The following is a 19,068-nucleotide window of genomic DNA, read 5'->3' as shown; positions in this document are numbered from 1 at the left end:
GCGTGTGATCTCTCTTTCATTTCTTAAATGATCAACAGCACCCCAAATCACAATGCTCTTTTCATATTTACCAACTGCCCAAAGAGACGTTATTTAATCAGGGTTTCAAACAAAGAGAGAAATGAATATTATTTTCTCTCGGCGTTCGTGCTTTGTTCGCAAAGAAGTGTTGAAGAAAAGCCTTTTCAGCAAATTAAATAATAGAATTAGGTAAAATGTTTTGGTATTTTATTATAAAAATTATAAATATATCTCTTGTTTAAAAACTCTTTTCATTAATCATTCTTATTTGAAAGCAATATTTTTTCTTTTTCGCTCAGCAATTGCCCATGCGGAGGAACTGGATACCTGAAATAAGATAAATAAATGTTAAAATTTGAATATTCAGTAACAAAAAACATCAAAAATCACAAACAAATACAAAAATTACTAGCGCAACCGGGATTTGATCATCGGATCCTGCCATGACATGACACCTCACTCGGGAGATGTCATAATACCGAACAGAAGTCCGAGTACCGAAAGATCCGATGTTTTCCGGATCTTTCAGTATTCGGATTTCTGTTCGATATCATGACATCTCCCGAGTATGATGTTGCTAAATTTAACGAGTTATAGTGAAAGAAATTGCACGAGAGTGAGAAAAGAAAGTGCTATAAAAGACTGTATTGTGGAATGTTTCCTATAACTCTTTTTCGTCACATGTTCGTAGAGATTTATTATTCCGCCATCCTCTGCATAATGTTGATGTAAGATCGCTATTGTAAATGACGAATCTCCTTCCAGTTTTCTCTCCCATCAGAGGTTGGTTATCATTATGGTATTCTGAACCCCGCCCGGAACACCTCTATGAAGTGGCTCTTATCCGGCTTATGTTGTTGACAAACCCCTGTGTTCGGCGTATTTTCATGCTATGTCATCAATATTCCCCTGGGATGTAAATTGAGATGATTCGTAGAGAAGATAGCTTACCCTGTTCATACATGTTGCTCCTGTGCGGTTAGGGATGGAGCGTTGCTAGATGAGTAGTAGTGATAGCTTACCCTGTCCACAGTATTGAGCCTGCTCCTGTTGGTGAAGCCTCCCCGTTAGTGCACCCGATACACGGGGATGACGGGACATCTCCTGAGTAGTCAGGGATGTAACCTCGCTAGATGCCTTTTAGAGATAGCATACCTTGTCCACAGTTGCAGGAGCAGCTTGGTGCCCCGGTGAAGCCGTACAAGTGATTGTATTTGGAGGTAACCGGACACTGCCTGAGCAGTCATGGGTGCAACCTTGCTAGATAAATAGTGGAGATAACTTACTCTGTCCACAACTCCTGGCGCATTCCAGCCTGGCCCTGTTGGTGAAGCCCTGCCTGTTGGTGCCGCCGGTGGTTCCGCAGACAGGGTTGTATTCGGGGGTAACTGGACACCGTCTGATGCAGTCAGGAGAAGGGCCGGCGGGAGTGGTCGCTGGGGCAGCAGTGCTAGAGATGTTAAAACAAATATTATTATTTTTTATTGTAAAACATCGATGTTAATAGAATTTTACTTATAATACGAAAAGCTGCAAAAAACAGCTTTTCAGCAGGTTCTACCATTTTTTTAAAATTTTATTTAATAAAAATGTATCATTTTGTTGGTATTTATTTATTTGAATTCAATTTCACGACAATGTATATCTGTAAAACACTCTCTTCTTCTGTTTTATCATGTTACCACTATTCCTCCCCTGGATTATCAATAGGTACATTTTTAAGATATCTCAAATTCAAACACACTTGGGCGAGACCGTTGTTATGAATTTTTGAATTCCTACAAGTTAGTTTGGCAAATTTTGTATCTAGAATTCTAATTAAAACAATTGGGAGAGTCCTTTTTTTAACTAACCGAATCAATGACAATGGCATTTTTGATCAATGACAGTGATTTTTTTAACAAGATTTTAATACTTTTAAAGCACGGTAAAATGCAGGGCGTTTGTCCATAAAAAAACTACACGTGAAAACACAATTTTTTTTTTTAAAACGCACACTTTCCCTTATTTATACATTTTTAAAACTGGAACTAACATCAACACAAACGAACTGCTGAAATGCTTTTATCAGAATATGTTATTATAATCAAATATTAAAAGAAATCAAGAACAGATCGTTTTTCCTTTAAAACCATTTATCCTCTAAAAAAAATGAATATCTTATTTTTAAATTTAAATCTTATATCATAGAAATCTGATTAACGTAATACCCACGCACAAGCTTTGCCTTTGTGGGATTTTTGTTGTATCAAACGCGTATTTTTTACTTTACTTTACGTTATTTTTATTTTAAATCCGAAATATTCATTTAAACAATCCAGTAAGGCAGACAATTTAAGAAGAAGCTTTAAACCTTTTTTTAATTCTTGATATGCCTTATATCGTCACGAATATAGGCAGTAGGCACTAAAATCGCTTGGCAAACGAAGTCTAGAAACGATCGATTTCAAGCGCAAAAGCGGTTTTTATTTATTTTGTAAACAATTCTATAAAAAAGCAAAAAAGTCAATCAAGGGAAACTGTCACAGATAATCTAAGCCATAATATTATATTTTTTTAAAGTTGTTTTATTTATGCGTTCATAAATGTCTATTGAAAAAATACATTTTTTAATACTTTACATTTATATTTTATATTGAGTAACAACAATTTTTATTTGAATTCTACTCAAGGAAAACGATAGGAAAAAGTTTAATTTATCTAAATTATATTTTTTGGTATTCATAATGTAAACCAATTCTTTAAAGATATTAATCGAAAATGGTGATTTAGCATTAAACTTCGCCTTAATGGAAAAAGAGCATTTTTGCAAACGACAGTCGTGGATGATTAAGGGACAGTTACTAAGAATTACCAAGTGTTTTAGAAGAAAATTGCCGTGGTAAATAAAAACACAGTGTCTTTCTTGAGAGTCTCAAAGAAAGCATTGTGTTTTTGGTTACCGCAGTAGAATACGTCAACCCGCATAAATATTATGAAATGAATCTCTTGTACTGAATAAAATAGACAAATTCTTGAATTAAGGCGACACAAGATTCTAATAACTCGGTTTGCTCTAGGCTTACATATTAAGGCGAAGCTTAATTCCAAATCACTATTTTGATTAACCTTTATTGGTGTACATTATGAATACTAAAAAATATGCTTCAGATAAATTAAAGTATTTTCTATTGTTTCCTATGAGTAAAATTCAAATAATTTTTTTAGTTACTTAATATAAAACATAATTGTAAACTTCTAAAGAATGTATTTTTTCATTAGAAATGTATTAAAGTATAAAGGAAAAACTTAAAAAAAAATACAGTATCATAGCTAATATTATCTGTGACAGTTTCATTTAATTAACTTTTTTGATTTCTTATAAATTTATTTACAAAATAAATAAACAACAGTTTTATGTTTGAAATCGAACGTTCTGCCTATTACCTACAATCTAACGTATACCAAGAATGTACACACTTTTGGCTTGTAGCTTCCTCTTAATTAATTCAGATCAAATTGTAACGATAATATACATATATTTTAAGAGCGATCCCTCTGGATTTTAATTATTTTTTATTTGAGATTAATAAAAATAGTAATATTTTATGTAAAACGTTTTTAAAAATTAACACAAGGTTTTTCAACTGTAAAATTAGTGGTAAAAACCAGATTTTATTTTTTCTAGACGGCGAATTTGTAACTATCACAGGGATCCCTTTAGATATATCTGAGACTTATAGAAACTCATCAGAAATAATGAAAACGTAACCTGCGGAAAATTTTTTTTTTTAGGCTTGCTAGGACAAATTCGACCGTAGGTCCATCCATTACACCGGGCCGCGCGTCGAATAATTTTTTACACGACTTCATCACTTGTGTCGTTATGATTTTCGCATTATTTTAGAGATTTCGTAGGGAAAATTCAACCCGTAGGTCTGTCCAATACACGAGGTAGCGCGTCGCATATTATTGTTCATGGCTTCTTCACTTATGACGTTAAGATTCTGACTTTGTTTTAGCCTATTATCTCATCTGTAGTGTTCGCGCTTAGAAGCTGCGGACACGCATCTATTTAAGCTCCCAGATTTAAATTCTCCTGAAAGGGTAGTTCTTATACTAGTGTTCTTAAAGTGTGTCCTTATAAGTGAAATATGACAAATTATGTGTTTTTTATGTTAAAATAATTGTATAGTGTAAATTCTGATAGATATGACATTTTCAAATATTGAATGTAAAAGTTTTATTCAAAAACTTTTTAGCAGACATAGTTTGTTGAATGGTGCAGTGCAAGTTCACAGATGCATGCCACATGTTTTCTGCTGGGACGGTTCGATGACCGATATAAGGGTACGTTGTATTTTTTGTGTGAACTTTCGAAATGGGTCGCAAGGGTCATAAATCATGATAAGATATACTTTGGACGAATTGTGTGCTTTACGACCCTTGCCAGTTAAAAACAATATTAATAGTGATAATGGCAGTGATAATGACAAAAACCATAGTAATAATGATAATAACAATAGTGTACTATTTCCCCGACGTAAGGGAAGAAAACGAGGGTGTAGAGCCGGGAGGAAGGTTAAGCTAGTTAAAATCTTGCGTTTAGCACAAACCAGGAATGCTCGTCCGCCTAAGTTTTTAACCGTTGCCGCCTGGAATGCGCGATCCATTGGAAACAAACACGATGATATTGTGGATCTGATACGTGACAAAGGTATTCACATTTTGGCGCTATCGGAGACTTGGCACGAAAATGCAGACTCACTTTCAATCAAAAACCTTCGATCAAGCGGGTTCTCGGTTTATGAAGCTGCAAGGCCCATTAAAGATGATACAACGAACATTAATTTGACAAATCATGGGGGAGTTGCAATTGTAGCGCAAAGTGGTATTCGTTTGGACAGTATAGGGATACGTCAGGTTTATACTACTTTCGAGTTCGTCAGTTGCAAGGCTTCTGCCAATGGTGCATCCCTCGTCATAATCTCCATCTACCGTCCCGGGTCGTGCGCACCGACTGCAAATTTTTTTAATGAATTCAGGTCTCTCCTAGAATGCACCTCCAACTACAATTGTGATGTTATCATTTTAGGAGATGTAAATATTCACCTAGAAAAGAAAACTGATCTCATGTTCAAAAAATTCACCAAAATCCTGTGTGACTTCGGCTGCGAGCAGTGGGTAAACTCAGCTACTCATGATGCAGGAGGTACACTTGATGTAATCATTTCCCGAGTTGGGTCTCCCCCGAATAGAACTCACGTGACTGACATTGGACTATCGGATCATCGTCTCGTCACATCCGTGTTTGCCTTCGATCCTCCAAAATTGGAGTTTAAATCCGTTATCTCTAGAAATTGGAGAGAATTCGACTTCGAGGCATTTTGCAATGAACTGAAAATCTCACCGCTCTGTGATAAGGAAAAGTTTTGTAAATACCAGGTAGAAGAGTTAGTAATTCTTTATAATTCTACGCTACTGGCATTACTTGACAAAAATGCGCCTTTCACAGAGAAGGTCTGCCGCATTCGAAATGGCTGCAAATGGTTCGATGCTGAATGTCTCAAGAAGAAAAGGGAAATGCGAAAATTCGAGAGGTTGTACAGACGAAACCCGACTTTCAGCAATCGGCAACTTTGGATTGCGAAACAAAATGCTTACAATGAAGAAGTAACGCAGAAAAAATCTAACTTTTGGTGTGAACAAATTGAGGCAGAAAAGGACCCTCGAAAACTGTGGCAAAATATAAAAACTTTATGTGGAGAGAGCAACATCAAGATTGATTCCTCTCTTGAAGCGGATAGTCTTGCGACATATTTTAGGAGGAAAGTCGAAAAAATTCGGGCTCTCGGTGGGGTAGGATTGCCTTCTGTCGCAGCAACAACTCCGCTCACTGGTAACTTCACTACTTTTGCAGCAGTAACTGAAGAAGATGTCGTACGTGCTGTGAAGTCTTGCCCAAACAAGCAATGCGCTCAAGACCCCATACCGACCTGGCTCTTAAAGAAATGTCTCCCGGATATAGCACCTGTAATTACTGAAATTATCCGGAAGTCTCTTGTAAATTCACTTGTACCGGGATCACTTAAAAAATCAATTATAACTCCAATACTTAAAAAACAAAATCTTAATACTGATAATACAGATAATTACAGGCCAATATCCAACCTACCATTCCTATCAAAACTGCTTGAGAAAATCGTTGCCAAACAATTAGTGGGGTACTTGAACTCCGCTGGTCTGTTTGCCAAAAATCAATCCGCTTATCGACGGTTTCATCCAACGGAAACTGTTCTTTTGCGGGTTGTTTCAGACTTGATCATCGGGATGGAAGCAGGTAAGTTGGGTTTGATATCTGTTCTTGACATGAGTGCGGCATTTGACACAGTAGATCATAGTATTTTACTAAATGTGCTTGAAACCGAATTTGGCGTTCGAGGTGATGCACTCCAATGGATGACATCGTACCTGTCTGGACGAGTAGCCTCAGTAACTTTCAATAAATGTACATCACCTGAAACTCCCATAGAATTTGGAGTTCCCCAGGGTTCAGTCCTAGGCCCCATTCTCTTCATTCTCTATACGAATCGTCTTGAACGACTAATTCACTCAGCTGGCTTTGAATCACAAGGCTACGCAGATGATCGTTTGATTTTCAAGTTTTGTTCTCCGGACGAAAAAGACTTCCTTAAAAACGAGGTGGTTAGCCTCATTAACACAATCTCAAGATGGATGTCTGTCAATAAACTTAAACTAAATCCCACAAAGACAGAATTCATGTGGATAGCTTCCCCTGGAAGGCAAGCTCTCCTTGACTTCAGTCCAATCCGTATTCAGGATACGGATATAATCCCTTCTGCAGAAATAAAATTTCTAGGTTTCACTATGGACAATATTCTTTCTCTTGAATCGCAAATTTCAAAAGCTGTGAGTTCTGGTTTTTTCCATTTAAGGCAGATAAAATCAATCAGGAGATGCCTTCCCTCTGATGGAGCAAAGTCATTCATAAATTCGTTCGTCGTCTCACGTATGGACTATTGCAATAGTGCATATGCCGGCCTACCTCAGAAACAAATCAATAGAATCCAGTCAGTTTTTAATGCTGCGGCAAGAATGATTTTTGGTGAATCTAAGTATTGCCGTATAACCCCACTTCTAAGGGATCGCCTTCACTGGCTTCGATGCCCTGAAAGAATAGAGTTTAAGATCTGCTTAATGACTTTCAAAGCATTGCAAGGAATGGCGCCAGCATATATATCGGAACTATGTATCCGACAAAACTTAAGCAATAGACAGCTTACTCTAAGGTCAGCAGATCTAGATGTTAGTAATCGTCTAATCGAACTTTCTAGGTCAAATCGAGCTGTTTACTATGATCGTTCTTTTAGTGTAACAGGCCCTCTCATCTGGAATAGACTTCTCTCAGCTCTCACTAACCTCCAGAATTTGGCTGAATTTAAACGAGCTTTAAAAACAAAATTATTTAAAAAATCTTACCATTTATAAATTTTAACTTCTTTTCAATATTTTATAATAAGCCATATTCTAAAACTTCCGGTAATTGTTTGGTTTCGGATGTCTCCTTATTGTACCTTTTTAAAGTGTCTGCTCAGAAAATTCTCATTTCTGAGCACAAACTGCCTCCTGTTTCATGTTATGTTTTAGTTTTAATATTCGTGTTTTGTCCTGTCCTACTGTTATTGTTATTCTAAGTTTTATCATCACTTTGTATAAACAGTGTATTTAGTGTTATAATATTAGATCTGTATTGGGTAAGGTACACTGTAGGAATAATTTTAAGAACCATTAATACTGAATTACCTTTTTTTTTTAAGTTTGTTATACGAGTAGTTAAGCGCACTTGAAGTGAAATGATACTAAACTGCGCTATATAAATTCCATGTTATTATTATTATTATTATCTTATGCCAAGTCGTTTTATCTTAGAAATGAAAAGTTGCGTAGTATTTTTTTGTTGCTTCGGTACTTGAAAAAAATGTTTAAAATAAATAAGCTATGGCTAGCTATGATTGATCACACTAGATAAAACGCAACAACAACTTTCAAACGGGCTTTCAAAATGACTTATTATTAATTCCATAATTATAACACGATATTGCCGATGGATGCTAATCCAAACAGAAGTTATGTGCACAGTGTAGACGTCACATACAAAAAAGTATGTTTCTAATTTTGTCCAACTTAAAAATTCTGAACAAAAATTTACTCTTAAATCAAAAAGTAAGTTAAATCAGAAGTAAGTACTTTAACCTATTACCAAAAGTACCTACCTTAAGTAATCAAACCTATTACCTAAAGTACCTACCTTAAGTACTTAACCACCTGCCTACTGAATTAATAAACAGGACAATTTTACATTTAAAAATGAATATTGCCTGAACCATTAACCCGTCGAGTGAAACAGGTGATTTTATTTTGTATTTAATAACTTACTTGTTTTTATGCAATATTATGTTAAATTTTATTGTACCGTATTACCAGATAATGTATTTAAGACAAAATAATTTTACTCTCTTTTTTACCAAAATTATTTTTTCCGAGAAGCTACGCAAATAAATTATTTTTTTCATTTACATATATTTGAATTTCACTTTTATTTTCATGAATGAGTGCAAATCTTGCGAGTGGAAATTCTCCCACTTCTTGACAGTCAAGCTGAAAATCGGCATATATACTCGTTCTAGATGACAATGCATTCTATCAATGATATTAGATGAAATGGTGGCGCAACTAGGTAATGCCGTTAAGTTTCGAAAGTCGTTAATACCGTGGAAGAAATGGAGACTAAATTAAAACGGCCAAACTTACTTATCTTCAGACAGTTGATTAACATAAATATCTAAGAAATAAATCTAATGCCAAATAGTAGAGTAGTTCGAGTTAAAACAGGACTTCGCTGCGCTCCATCAAAAAATCAGTTTAAAAATAATCATATTTAAACTTTTGAGCCAAACTTGATTAAAAGCCAGTTTTTGCTTGTAACCTGGATTCAATATACCTACCCATTAAACATGTTTGTTTTGTATACTCGTAGTGTTGATACAGTTGCTGTTTCAATACCGCTCAACAGATGACTGAAGAGTGTATAGATTTAAGTTATTTATATTTAGTTTATGGAGTTTCAAGATATTTCCAAATGTGGCAGTAATAAAGCCACAAGACAGAGATAACATGTCGGCCATACCTGCATTGTTAGCTAGCTGATCTCCAGGCCAGCAGCTCAGTACGAGTTCCTTCCATCAACATAATAATTCAGTCTCCTAGTTCTGCTAGATATTCAATGAAAATATCTCACGATAATAAACTAACTCGTTATCTCAGACGAATCGAAGTATTCATTGAAACGATAATTAACAGTATATCACATTACATTACATTTATCATCGCACCACAAAATTCTTTACATGATTCAATAACAAAAATGCAATTATATAATATACAATATTATTAAACCATACCACAAAACACGGTGTTTTTATTAACTTTATTCTGTTCTGCGGTCAAACTAATAGCCAAGTTAGTGTGATAAAGAAAATTAAACCACTTATCACTTAATATAGGTAATTATGAAATTAAATCTATCGAGGTCAGAAGAGTGGGTCAAAAGACATATTAATTTATTATTGATTTACGTATGAAAAAAAATCACTGTCTATCTTTAAATGCATCGTAAGCATTTGTCGAGAGATTTTTACTTTATTTCAAACGAGTGGTGTTTTATTAAATATTTTCACCATTTTCGCTTAATTATTATCGTTTTTTTTAAATGTTATGGCTCTCCTTCTGACATCTCTCTCTTCTGTTTTTATATATCTCCCTTTCAAACCATCTTTGAACGCTTACTACAGGGCTTTAATGAAACTTTAATAAAAACGTTATTTTCTTGGTTTAAGCAGTAAGTGCTTAACACTGAACCACATAATAATTTACAGCATATTTTAACCGCTATTGCATGTCTATTTTTGTTTCAACTGTGGTTTCTGCGCGTCCGTATTTTTGATCGTATTTCCTGAGTACCGGATTTCCTTTCATAATTGTAAGAAAGGTTTTAGGTGGTACGCCTGCTTTTTGAATGTGTAAGAGCGAGATGACAGATAGAGGTATAAAAGATGACGGATGCATCTGCTCGCTTTCTTTTCCAAACCGACAGCTCAGAAGATAGAAGAAGTCAATCTGTACTAAATTGTTAAATAAACATTATATTCGACACGCGTTCTATTATTGAGTACCACCAAGTCTGTAAATAACAGTGGCGCAGCCGGTAGGATAACAATAATCAACTTCAAATTTATAGTGACTGAAAATATGATTCATTTTTTCACATATACCACAGGTATCAGATACTAATGATTAAAATTAAAACATGTTAAAAACCACATTAAAAATCAACTGGTAAAAAAATAAGTTATTTTTACTACAATACAGATGTTAAAAGAATGCATTCTCATCCACCGGGTAGGATCGACATAAGCTTAGTAAATCTACTGATGTAAAGTTATGCGATTTTCGACAAATGCCTATGTGTCCGCTCATTGTCTTCGACAACTAGTCTATCAGCCAAATTTCAGCTCGGTCGGATATTGAGAAGAGGATTAATTTCCCATTCTGAGCTTTGCACTCATTCATTACCGAAAAAAAAGTGAAATTCAAATAGATGTATTTAATAAATCTGTATTTTATTATCTTTTTGATATATCTTCGAATTGTAAAAACCGTATTTCCTCATTCAAAATATCTAAAATTCAGTGGCGTAGGTATATTGATCTATGATAAAATGTGGCTATCTGTAGTTTTCAAGTTCCGGTATGAATTATGCATGGAATAATTGAAAACAAACAATTTATAATCTTAACAAAAATTGTAAATTTATAACATTAAAAGGACTTATCAACGCTGAACCATTATGACTTAAAAAAGCACAAATTTTACTACAGGGTTTTCCAATAGGAGTTGTTATTTTGATATTAAATCATAAAAGATCAATGGTTTCGTTGCTTGTGTGGCACGTAGCGCCGTCTTGTTGAAAGTAAACGTTGTCTAAATCAATACCATCCAATTTCGGCCATAAAAAATCATCAATCATCTCTCGATAGCGCAATCCATTCACCTTAACTGTTGCTCCAGCCTCATTTTCGAAAAAGTAAGGTCCAATGATTTCGCCGGACCATAAACCACACCATACAGTCACACGTTGAGGATAAAAGGCTTTTTAACAATAACTCTTAGGTTTTCCGAGCCCCAGATGCAACAATTTTGCTTGTTGACGAAGCTACCGAGGTGGAAATGGGCCTAATCACTCAAGATGATTTGCATTTGATAGACTCAAGTGAATTTTAATAATTTCAATGCGTTGTTGAAGCGTGGATCGTTCCATTTTTAATAATAGCGTAGTTTCTACTTGTCAAATGTCAAAAAATGACAGCTTCAAACGTAACATCAACCGAAATAGCGGGCTATTCAAAATAACACCTCTTATTGGAAAACTCTGTACCTACTAGAGCGATTTACGGCATATTATGCCAATTTTGCAAAACGTCTTGAGTGATCGCACGCCAGAATACGCCATTTTGAACTCGCAGAATTCGCGCATTTACGATTTTTTATAAATCCAAAAAATATAAGATAAGCAGTAAAATATAGGTGAATTTACTGGCCATATAGCACTATAATAAATGAATATGTTTCCTTATTAAAATTCAGAGGTATCATTTTTTTAGATGAAGCCGAGATCTCCCAATTAAGCCAATCACTCAACTCCGAAATATTACATTTTTTGAATCCTAACAAAATATTTTCTTATTTTTTTAATATATCACAATTTTTTTCTTTCCAGGGGTAGGCATAAAATACGAATTGCGGCACAACATGCTTTGTTCATTCATAAATTGTTGATACTTTTCTATTACTTTATACATGATCCGAAACAGATATTTAAATATCTTTAATGTGATCTTATTCAAGCGTCCTTGACTTCTCCTTTCAAAGGTTCAATTATAACAGCGCCAAAATAAATTCCTCAATCGAACCCCTCGTCAAACATCAAAGCAATCTAAAATTGAAATATTAAATATTCATCATTCAACATAACGTGATTTATCTTTATGCCTTGCTACGCTACCTCCTTAATAATAATTGGATAATTTAAATATCGCTGTTTTTTATGAAAAATCATTTCAAACGATGACACCCAATCTGAACGAGGCTTTACTAATTAGGTGTCGTAAAATTAGCGTTCAGTATTGATATTATCCCAAAAATAATGTTTTGGCCGTGTAATTCTCAAAATATGTAAAATTATTCAACACTTCAGAGCTTGAAATTGATAATTTAACAAAGATTTTTCAACACCCTTCAATTTTTTTTTTCTTAAAATTCAACAAACTAATTAAAAAATAATTCTACTGTCTTTTTCTTGTGCTATAAAAACACAGATAAAAAATTGCAAATTGCAAATGTAATAGGTATTTTAAGATAATTAATACGCAGAAACAACTGTAATATGTATTTATATTTAAGCTCAAAAATAAGATGCTCCCAAAATACATGTTGAAGAATGTAAATTTTGATTTGGAAATACGTGGTAACCCCCCGAGAAGTTGTGAAAGGATTCAAGATATTCAATTAACTACCGAAGGATGAAAATGAATATAAAAGCCTTGCAGCTTTTCGGGGGTTATGTCTAAATGCTATAAATAATAAGTTTTAGATGTTTGTAGAGGTTTTTTTTGTAACCAAATAAAATAAAAAAAATAAGTGAAAAAGGCGTGTGTAAAAATATACGACGCACGGTCCGGCTTATTAGAAGGACGTACGGTCGAATTTTCCTGAGCAAAAATACTAAAATAAAGAGGAAATCAATGAAAAACTCGCGTTATTAAATTTTCCATTGCAGGCCTAGAAATCAATCTTGTCGAAGGGTTTATATTAATTATTTTGACATAAGTATTACTTTAATCTCAAACGTTTCTTATTGAATACCTCGTGAAGTTACCAATTGCATTAATTTTAAATATACATAACTTACATCCGTGGCTTTCGGTCTGAAAAAAAAGGTATTATTGTTACAAATTCGTCGGAATTAATTAAAATGTGAACCCGTTACTTGTGTCGCCATAATTATGCTATTTTTTTATATTCTAAAACTATGCAAATCTTCGGAATGTGATCTCTTCACAGAATCATAATCCGTAAAGAATATATTGTGTACTTTATTTCAGAGCAAGCCGGAGACCTGTATTCCATGATGTCTTTAAAAACCTGTTTTCGCACTTGCAAAATGTGCTTCCATTATGACCAGTTTATCCATCAAACCTGAATCATTTTACCGTTGACCTTTGCAATGCAGATTTTTTCATACCTTTGCTTTAGGTAAGTGACACATTACGATATACGCATCACGGATTATTTCAGCATATTGCTCGCCAAACACTACCAACGGGAATGTATAGCGAGCAATATGCTGAAATAGGCCAAGCCACAAGAATAGTCTGTAGTATTTATTTATTTATTATATACTAAAAAATACAATTACAGAATAATGAATCTTTGACTGACCAACTCGAAAGATTTCATATTTCAAGACAACATAATTGATTGGTTTATTTCATATGAAGTAGGTAATTTGATAGAAATACGTCACAATAAATTCGTATCATTGGAGAAATTACTTTTTACATAACATTGTGGAAATTACTTTCACGTTTACAATATAAGAGATAAGTTAGGTAAGCATATTAATTTTTTCATTGTTTTTATGATATGTTTTAATATATATGTAAGAATTATTATTTTTACTGATGTACGACTTGATTAATTTAAATTAGCCTTTTAATATAACTTTTGCGTTGCGATATTATTTAGCTTCGTGCATCCCTTTCGAATGCATATTTAAGAGGAATGGGACTAAAATTGGCAAAGTTTCAGTATTATTATAAAAGATAGAACTGACGTCCAAAGAATGATTATCTTATTATACTTTGGGAACAGAGGTGGCTCTAAGGGTTCAGAAGTGGAAGATAATTTGAAAAAAATTGTGCGACTAACCATTATTTGATATTGTGATATACTAAACATATTCATTATTGTAGATACTTCATCAATTCGGGAGTCAAACGACATAATATAGTAAAATGTTTCATACGACAGGCGTGCAATATGTAAAACCAATATACGTTTATCAAACCGTCTCGTTCAAACACATAATATTATTCATCGTGCTGTCATCTTCATGACAATGACCTTTGTCTTAAGTATGCGAGAATTGCTAGAGCATTTTTACTAGGCTACACAGTGCCATCTCGTTTATTGTAAAGCTGGCTCTACACTCGCGCGCGAAGTCGCGCCGTGAATTCACGCCGTGAATATACGCCGCGATCCGCGCGTGAACTGTGTCCATCCACACTCGCAAAGCTTCAGTCTTATTCGCCGCAAACCCTTTGTCGCGGGCCAAAAAATCGACAATTGTTACTATCATAGCGGGACATTTAATAAATTGACATAGGTGCGTGGGAAAGAAAACTTCCATTTTAGGCGTTAGATGTCATTACTCGTCACTGTATTTTATCTCGCGGTACATTTACATAAATTAAAATAGGTCCAAACTACACACATGCCCTGATGATAAACTCTGTAATGCTGTCTGAAACGTAAGCTAAAGGAGAAGGTACCACAACACAGCATAATACTTTGAAAATAGTTCACCATCATATTTTTTTGGTTTAGATTTGTATAATATTTACTAATATTACGATTTATTGACATCGATTCATTGACCAATTGACCCGAGAGGAGGGCCGCCACTTTTTGCGTATATTCTGTCATTGGGTACGTTGGAAACTTATTGATATATAATGGGTATGTATAATTATGTTGCTTACACCAAATATCTTAGAAGTATTGTAATATAATTTTAGAATTTAACTATTTGTTAAAATCTCATAAGAATAAATTAATTTAATCTCAATTTTTTTTTGTAAAATATTTAATTAGTTTTAACTATTTTGTTAGCAGAATTATAAGCTTTATGAATGAAACTTGCCAACATTTATCTTCAAAAATAATATATTTATCCACTTGTGCGATCATGTCTAATATGAGTTGAGTGATTGGCGTTCGAGATGAAAAATTCCCATACTTAGACATAAACTAACTAAAGTGTTATATAGCCAATGAAGTCACCTATATTTTACTTTGTATCCTTGAATTTAGGTTTTTATAAAAATCGTAAATGCGAGAATTCTGCTAATCAAAAATGGCATATTATGGCGTGCGATCACTCAAGACGATTTGCAAACTGGGCATAATATGCCGAAAATCACTCGAGTGGTTATAGACTTAACTATTTTCATCTCTCAATTTTATTGCCAGCAAGAGATATTTTGCTTTTAAATATTTTTTCGTTTCATTCAACATGACGTAGAACGCACATTTGTGGAAGAAAGGCAGTTCTTCTATGATTAGTGTGTCACCTAAACATAACATTGCTAACCGGACATTTGACAGTTCCAACACAACTTTTATACGTGATATAAAATCATGAAAAGTGATGAAACAAAAACAAGGTTAAATAGGTTAGGTTCATAGATTAGTTGTTTTCATCGCTTTTAATGACTTGAATCACTTTTTATAGTTTTATAGTGTGTTGAAGTTATCATGGAACCAATGTTTCATTGTATATTATTTTGTTAACAAATATAGATAATGATATCCTCACTGAGATCTCCTATGCTGAGAATTTCATTAAAATATTATTAAATTGAAGCAGTATGAGTAATTTTCGAATCGAGTGTGTAAACAATCGTCAATACATCGACTTATAAATAAAAACCGATTTGCTCTAGATTTTTCGACAAACTAGGGAAAAAAATATTTAAAAATTGTGTTGCGACGTAGACGAAACCAACTGTAATACATTCAAATAAACAAACAATATGACATATGATAGTTGGATAAAATAAAAGAGTGAAAAAACGAAACTTGATAAAATAATAGATCAGGTTAGATTGATTGGTTAAGTTAGGTTTCTTATTTGTTTATTCTTGCTCTTCATTTTCCTTGAAAGTTCTGTTTAATCATAGAAAAGTGAAATACATACCTTGTTGGTACTTGTTGTTGTTGTTCTGGCCTTCCTCCATTGTTGTTTCCGTTGTTGTTGTCAGGTCTGATGGGTCTGTTAGGCCTGTTTGGTCTGTTAGGCCTGTTGGGCCTTCCTCCACCGTTGGACTGACCCCAGCGATTTTCGGTGTCGGTATTTTCATCGGGAAAGTTCATTTCGGAGAAGTCCTCGGCCTGTCTCAATTGGCGGCGAGGGGACTGCGTGGACAATGATACTTGAAGTGCCACCAAAACTAGAGAAGGAAAAAAATGAGTCGGTTTTGCCAATAACCTAATTCGATGATTGTACCTGCAGTTTACGATGAGTGGTGGAACAATGGGGAACAAAGGGTAAAATCTGAGGAACTAGCGATTGATACCTTCGGCACTGACGCAAAGTGGGGAAATACATTTGCACAATGTTAGCATTTGTCACAGGAGAACGGGTTATTTCCACGACTCATTTTTGAGTTCAAAAGCTTGGCTGTCGAAAGATTTGCCAATTGTTTTTCTTCTCCCCTACAACTTGATTCACTTCAAGGCTCTTATTCTCCCCTTCTTCTCAACAAAAAAATCCTCCACAAACTTACCTAAGAAAACAAAGGCACCGAGGAAAATGATTTTCCTTAGTGTGGGGAGTTAATGTAAAAAAATTACCAAAATTCTTGTTTGTATACATTAAGTAGCGATGATGTTTAGAAGTATGTTTAAATTAGAATCATTTTTTAGAAATGTGAGAGTTAAAATCGAGCACTATAACTTTGTGAACTGCCCTGATGATGCACATTGCAAGGCTTACTGATATGTCTGTTTACTTGGCTAAAACGTAATTGCGATTCTTCAGACCTTAATCGGACCTCAATCGTGGCTACCAAAAATCTAGTGCTAGTTTTTTAGTCGCTTGGGTATATTGTGTAATTATGTATTCTCCTGTATTTGTCACATCGGTATATTGTGTAATTGTGTATGCTCCTGTATCTTTCACATGGGTAGATTGTGTAATTGTGTATGCTCCTGTATCTGTCACATGGGTAGATTGTATAATTGTGTATGCTCCTGTATCTCTTACATGAGTGTATTGTGTTATTGTGTATGCTCCTGTATCTGTCACATGGGTATATTGTGTAATTATGTATTCTCCTGTATTTGTCACATCGGTATATTGTGTAATTGTGCATGCTCCTGTATCTTTCACATGGGTAGATTGTGTAATTGTGTATGCTCCTGTATCTTTCACATGGGTAGATTGTATAATTGTGTATGCTCCTGTATCTGTCACATAGGTATATAGTGTAATTGTGTATGCTCCTGCATTTGTCACATGGACGTATTGTATAATTGTATATGCTCCTGTTTTTGTCGCTTAGCTATATTGTGTAATTGCTTATGCCCTTGTTTTTGAAAAAATGAGTTTTACTTTTGGGAACATACAATTGCGCCACCAGAAATTGCAGTGGAGTCCAAGCCAAAAGGAGGAAACAAAACACGCCGTAATACCCCAAACAATAATATTCAGAAAAATTCACAAAATAAGTTCTATTCATTTCGATTCATCGCGACAAAAACAATGAACAATAACAACAAACTTTTGTTTTTTGTAAACGAACTTTCTTAGAACTGACTAACATCTTTTTTCATAAACTTTAAATTTTGTAAGATATTTGACAGAGTCAATTAAACTGTCACCTTCAAATGTTTTGAGGTTTAGTTGAAATTGGTTGAGTATCGATGTAAAAAAACACTATTATAATAAAGTTCCTATAAATTATCATACACAAGCATTGTTACAAAAATGTAGTAGGTACGGCCTAAGCGTTGATGTGCAAGTTGAGGAACACAAAAAGAAGTAAACAAAATAAGACATTCAAATTTGAAATATACACGTTATTCAAAATCAAAAATTTGGAGATCATAAAAATATTATGTAACATATAAATCAGTCAAAATCAAATATATTTCACAAAGAACGACTGTTTTAATTAAAAGATTATTAGGTTAATGATGTACTCACAGCAAACTGCGATAACAAAGAAGCACTTCATTATGTAAGGCGAGGTTATCAAAAATAAATAAGAATGTTTGATATTTATACGAAATTCGAGACGCGGTGATGCGTGTTCGCCGTGTGCCTGTTTGCGGTGGAATAACCCGTTTACTAATGGATCGCTTACTTTAAAATAATCACATACTACTTATATATACATCTGTATGTCATAATAACAACATTTTAAAGCGATATTCCCCAGATTTGCTGTCGCGGAGAAAGAGGATTCGTAAAAATATAAATAGATTTTTTGATACGTGTATAAAATATCTTTCATCAATAAAATTGATTTTTTTTATATGAATATAAAATACTTTGCTTGAATAAAATAATTTTTTTAATACCTACGTAAAATATCTTTCTTCGGTAAAATTGATTTCAGAAAATACCACCTAGCTTGAATACAATAGATTTTTGATACGTGTAAAAAATACCTGGCTTAAATACAATAGATTTTTTGATACGTGCATAAAATACCTAGCTTGAACACAATAGATTTTTAATACGTATATAAAATTTCCAGCTTAAATACAATAGATATTTTGATACATATATTGAATACAAGTGATTTTTTTAAATGTACATATTATAGATTTAAAAAAATAAAAAATCTTATACCAGATTTTAAAACATGTTGTGGAAAGAATATTTTTGTTGAAGGCATAGTACTAATGTCAGTTTCCCCTTATTCTATACTTCCTATTCATTATTATAAAATACATAAAAAATTTACTACAAGAAAAAAATATTATAAATCAATTATTTTTTTACCTACGAGATTTTCAACAAAATTGGCCCATACAAATTATCAAATAATGATTATTATGAAGTTATTTTCTATTTCTACATTTGTTTTAGAATGAAATGTTTCCCATATTTTACACTTACATCGCAATTAATGATTGAAG

General features: G+C 33.7%; 1 protein-coding gene across 1 annotated transcript; it reads right to left on the bottom strand.

Moving 5' to 3' along the window:
• Positions 1-206: 206 nt before the first annotated feature.
• Positions 207-18,277, bottom strand: LOC149419695 (uncharacterized). The gene is made up of 4 exons (XM_089636992.1): positions 18,128-18,277; positions 16,118-16,370; positions 1,308-1,471; positions 207-348 (listed from the first exon to the last, which is right to left on the bottom strand). Exons 1-4 carry the CDS (start codon positions 18,156-18,158, stop codon positions 317-319), a joined length of 480 nt encoding a protein of 159 aa, XP_089493118.1. The 5' UTR covers positions 18,159-18,277; the 3' UTR covers positions 207-316.
• Positions 18,278-19,068: the final 791 nt, after the last annotated feature.

The sequence above is a fragment of the Hesperophylax consimilis genome, chromosome 11 (genome assembly GCF_061612785.1).
Source record: "Hesperophylax consimilis isolate HC1 chromosome 11, BYU_Hcon_1.0, whole genome shotgun sequence".
NCBI classification, from domain to species: Eukaryota; Metazoa; Arthropoda; class Insecta; order Trichoptera; family Limnephilidae; genus Hesperophylax; species Hesperophylax consimilis.
The sequence above is the reverse complement of the archived record's forward strand: the minus strand, read 5'-3'. Positions and strand labels throughout refer to the sequence as shown.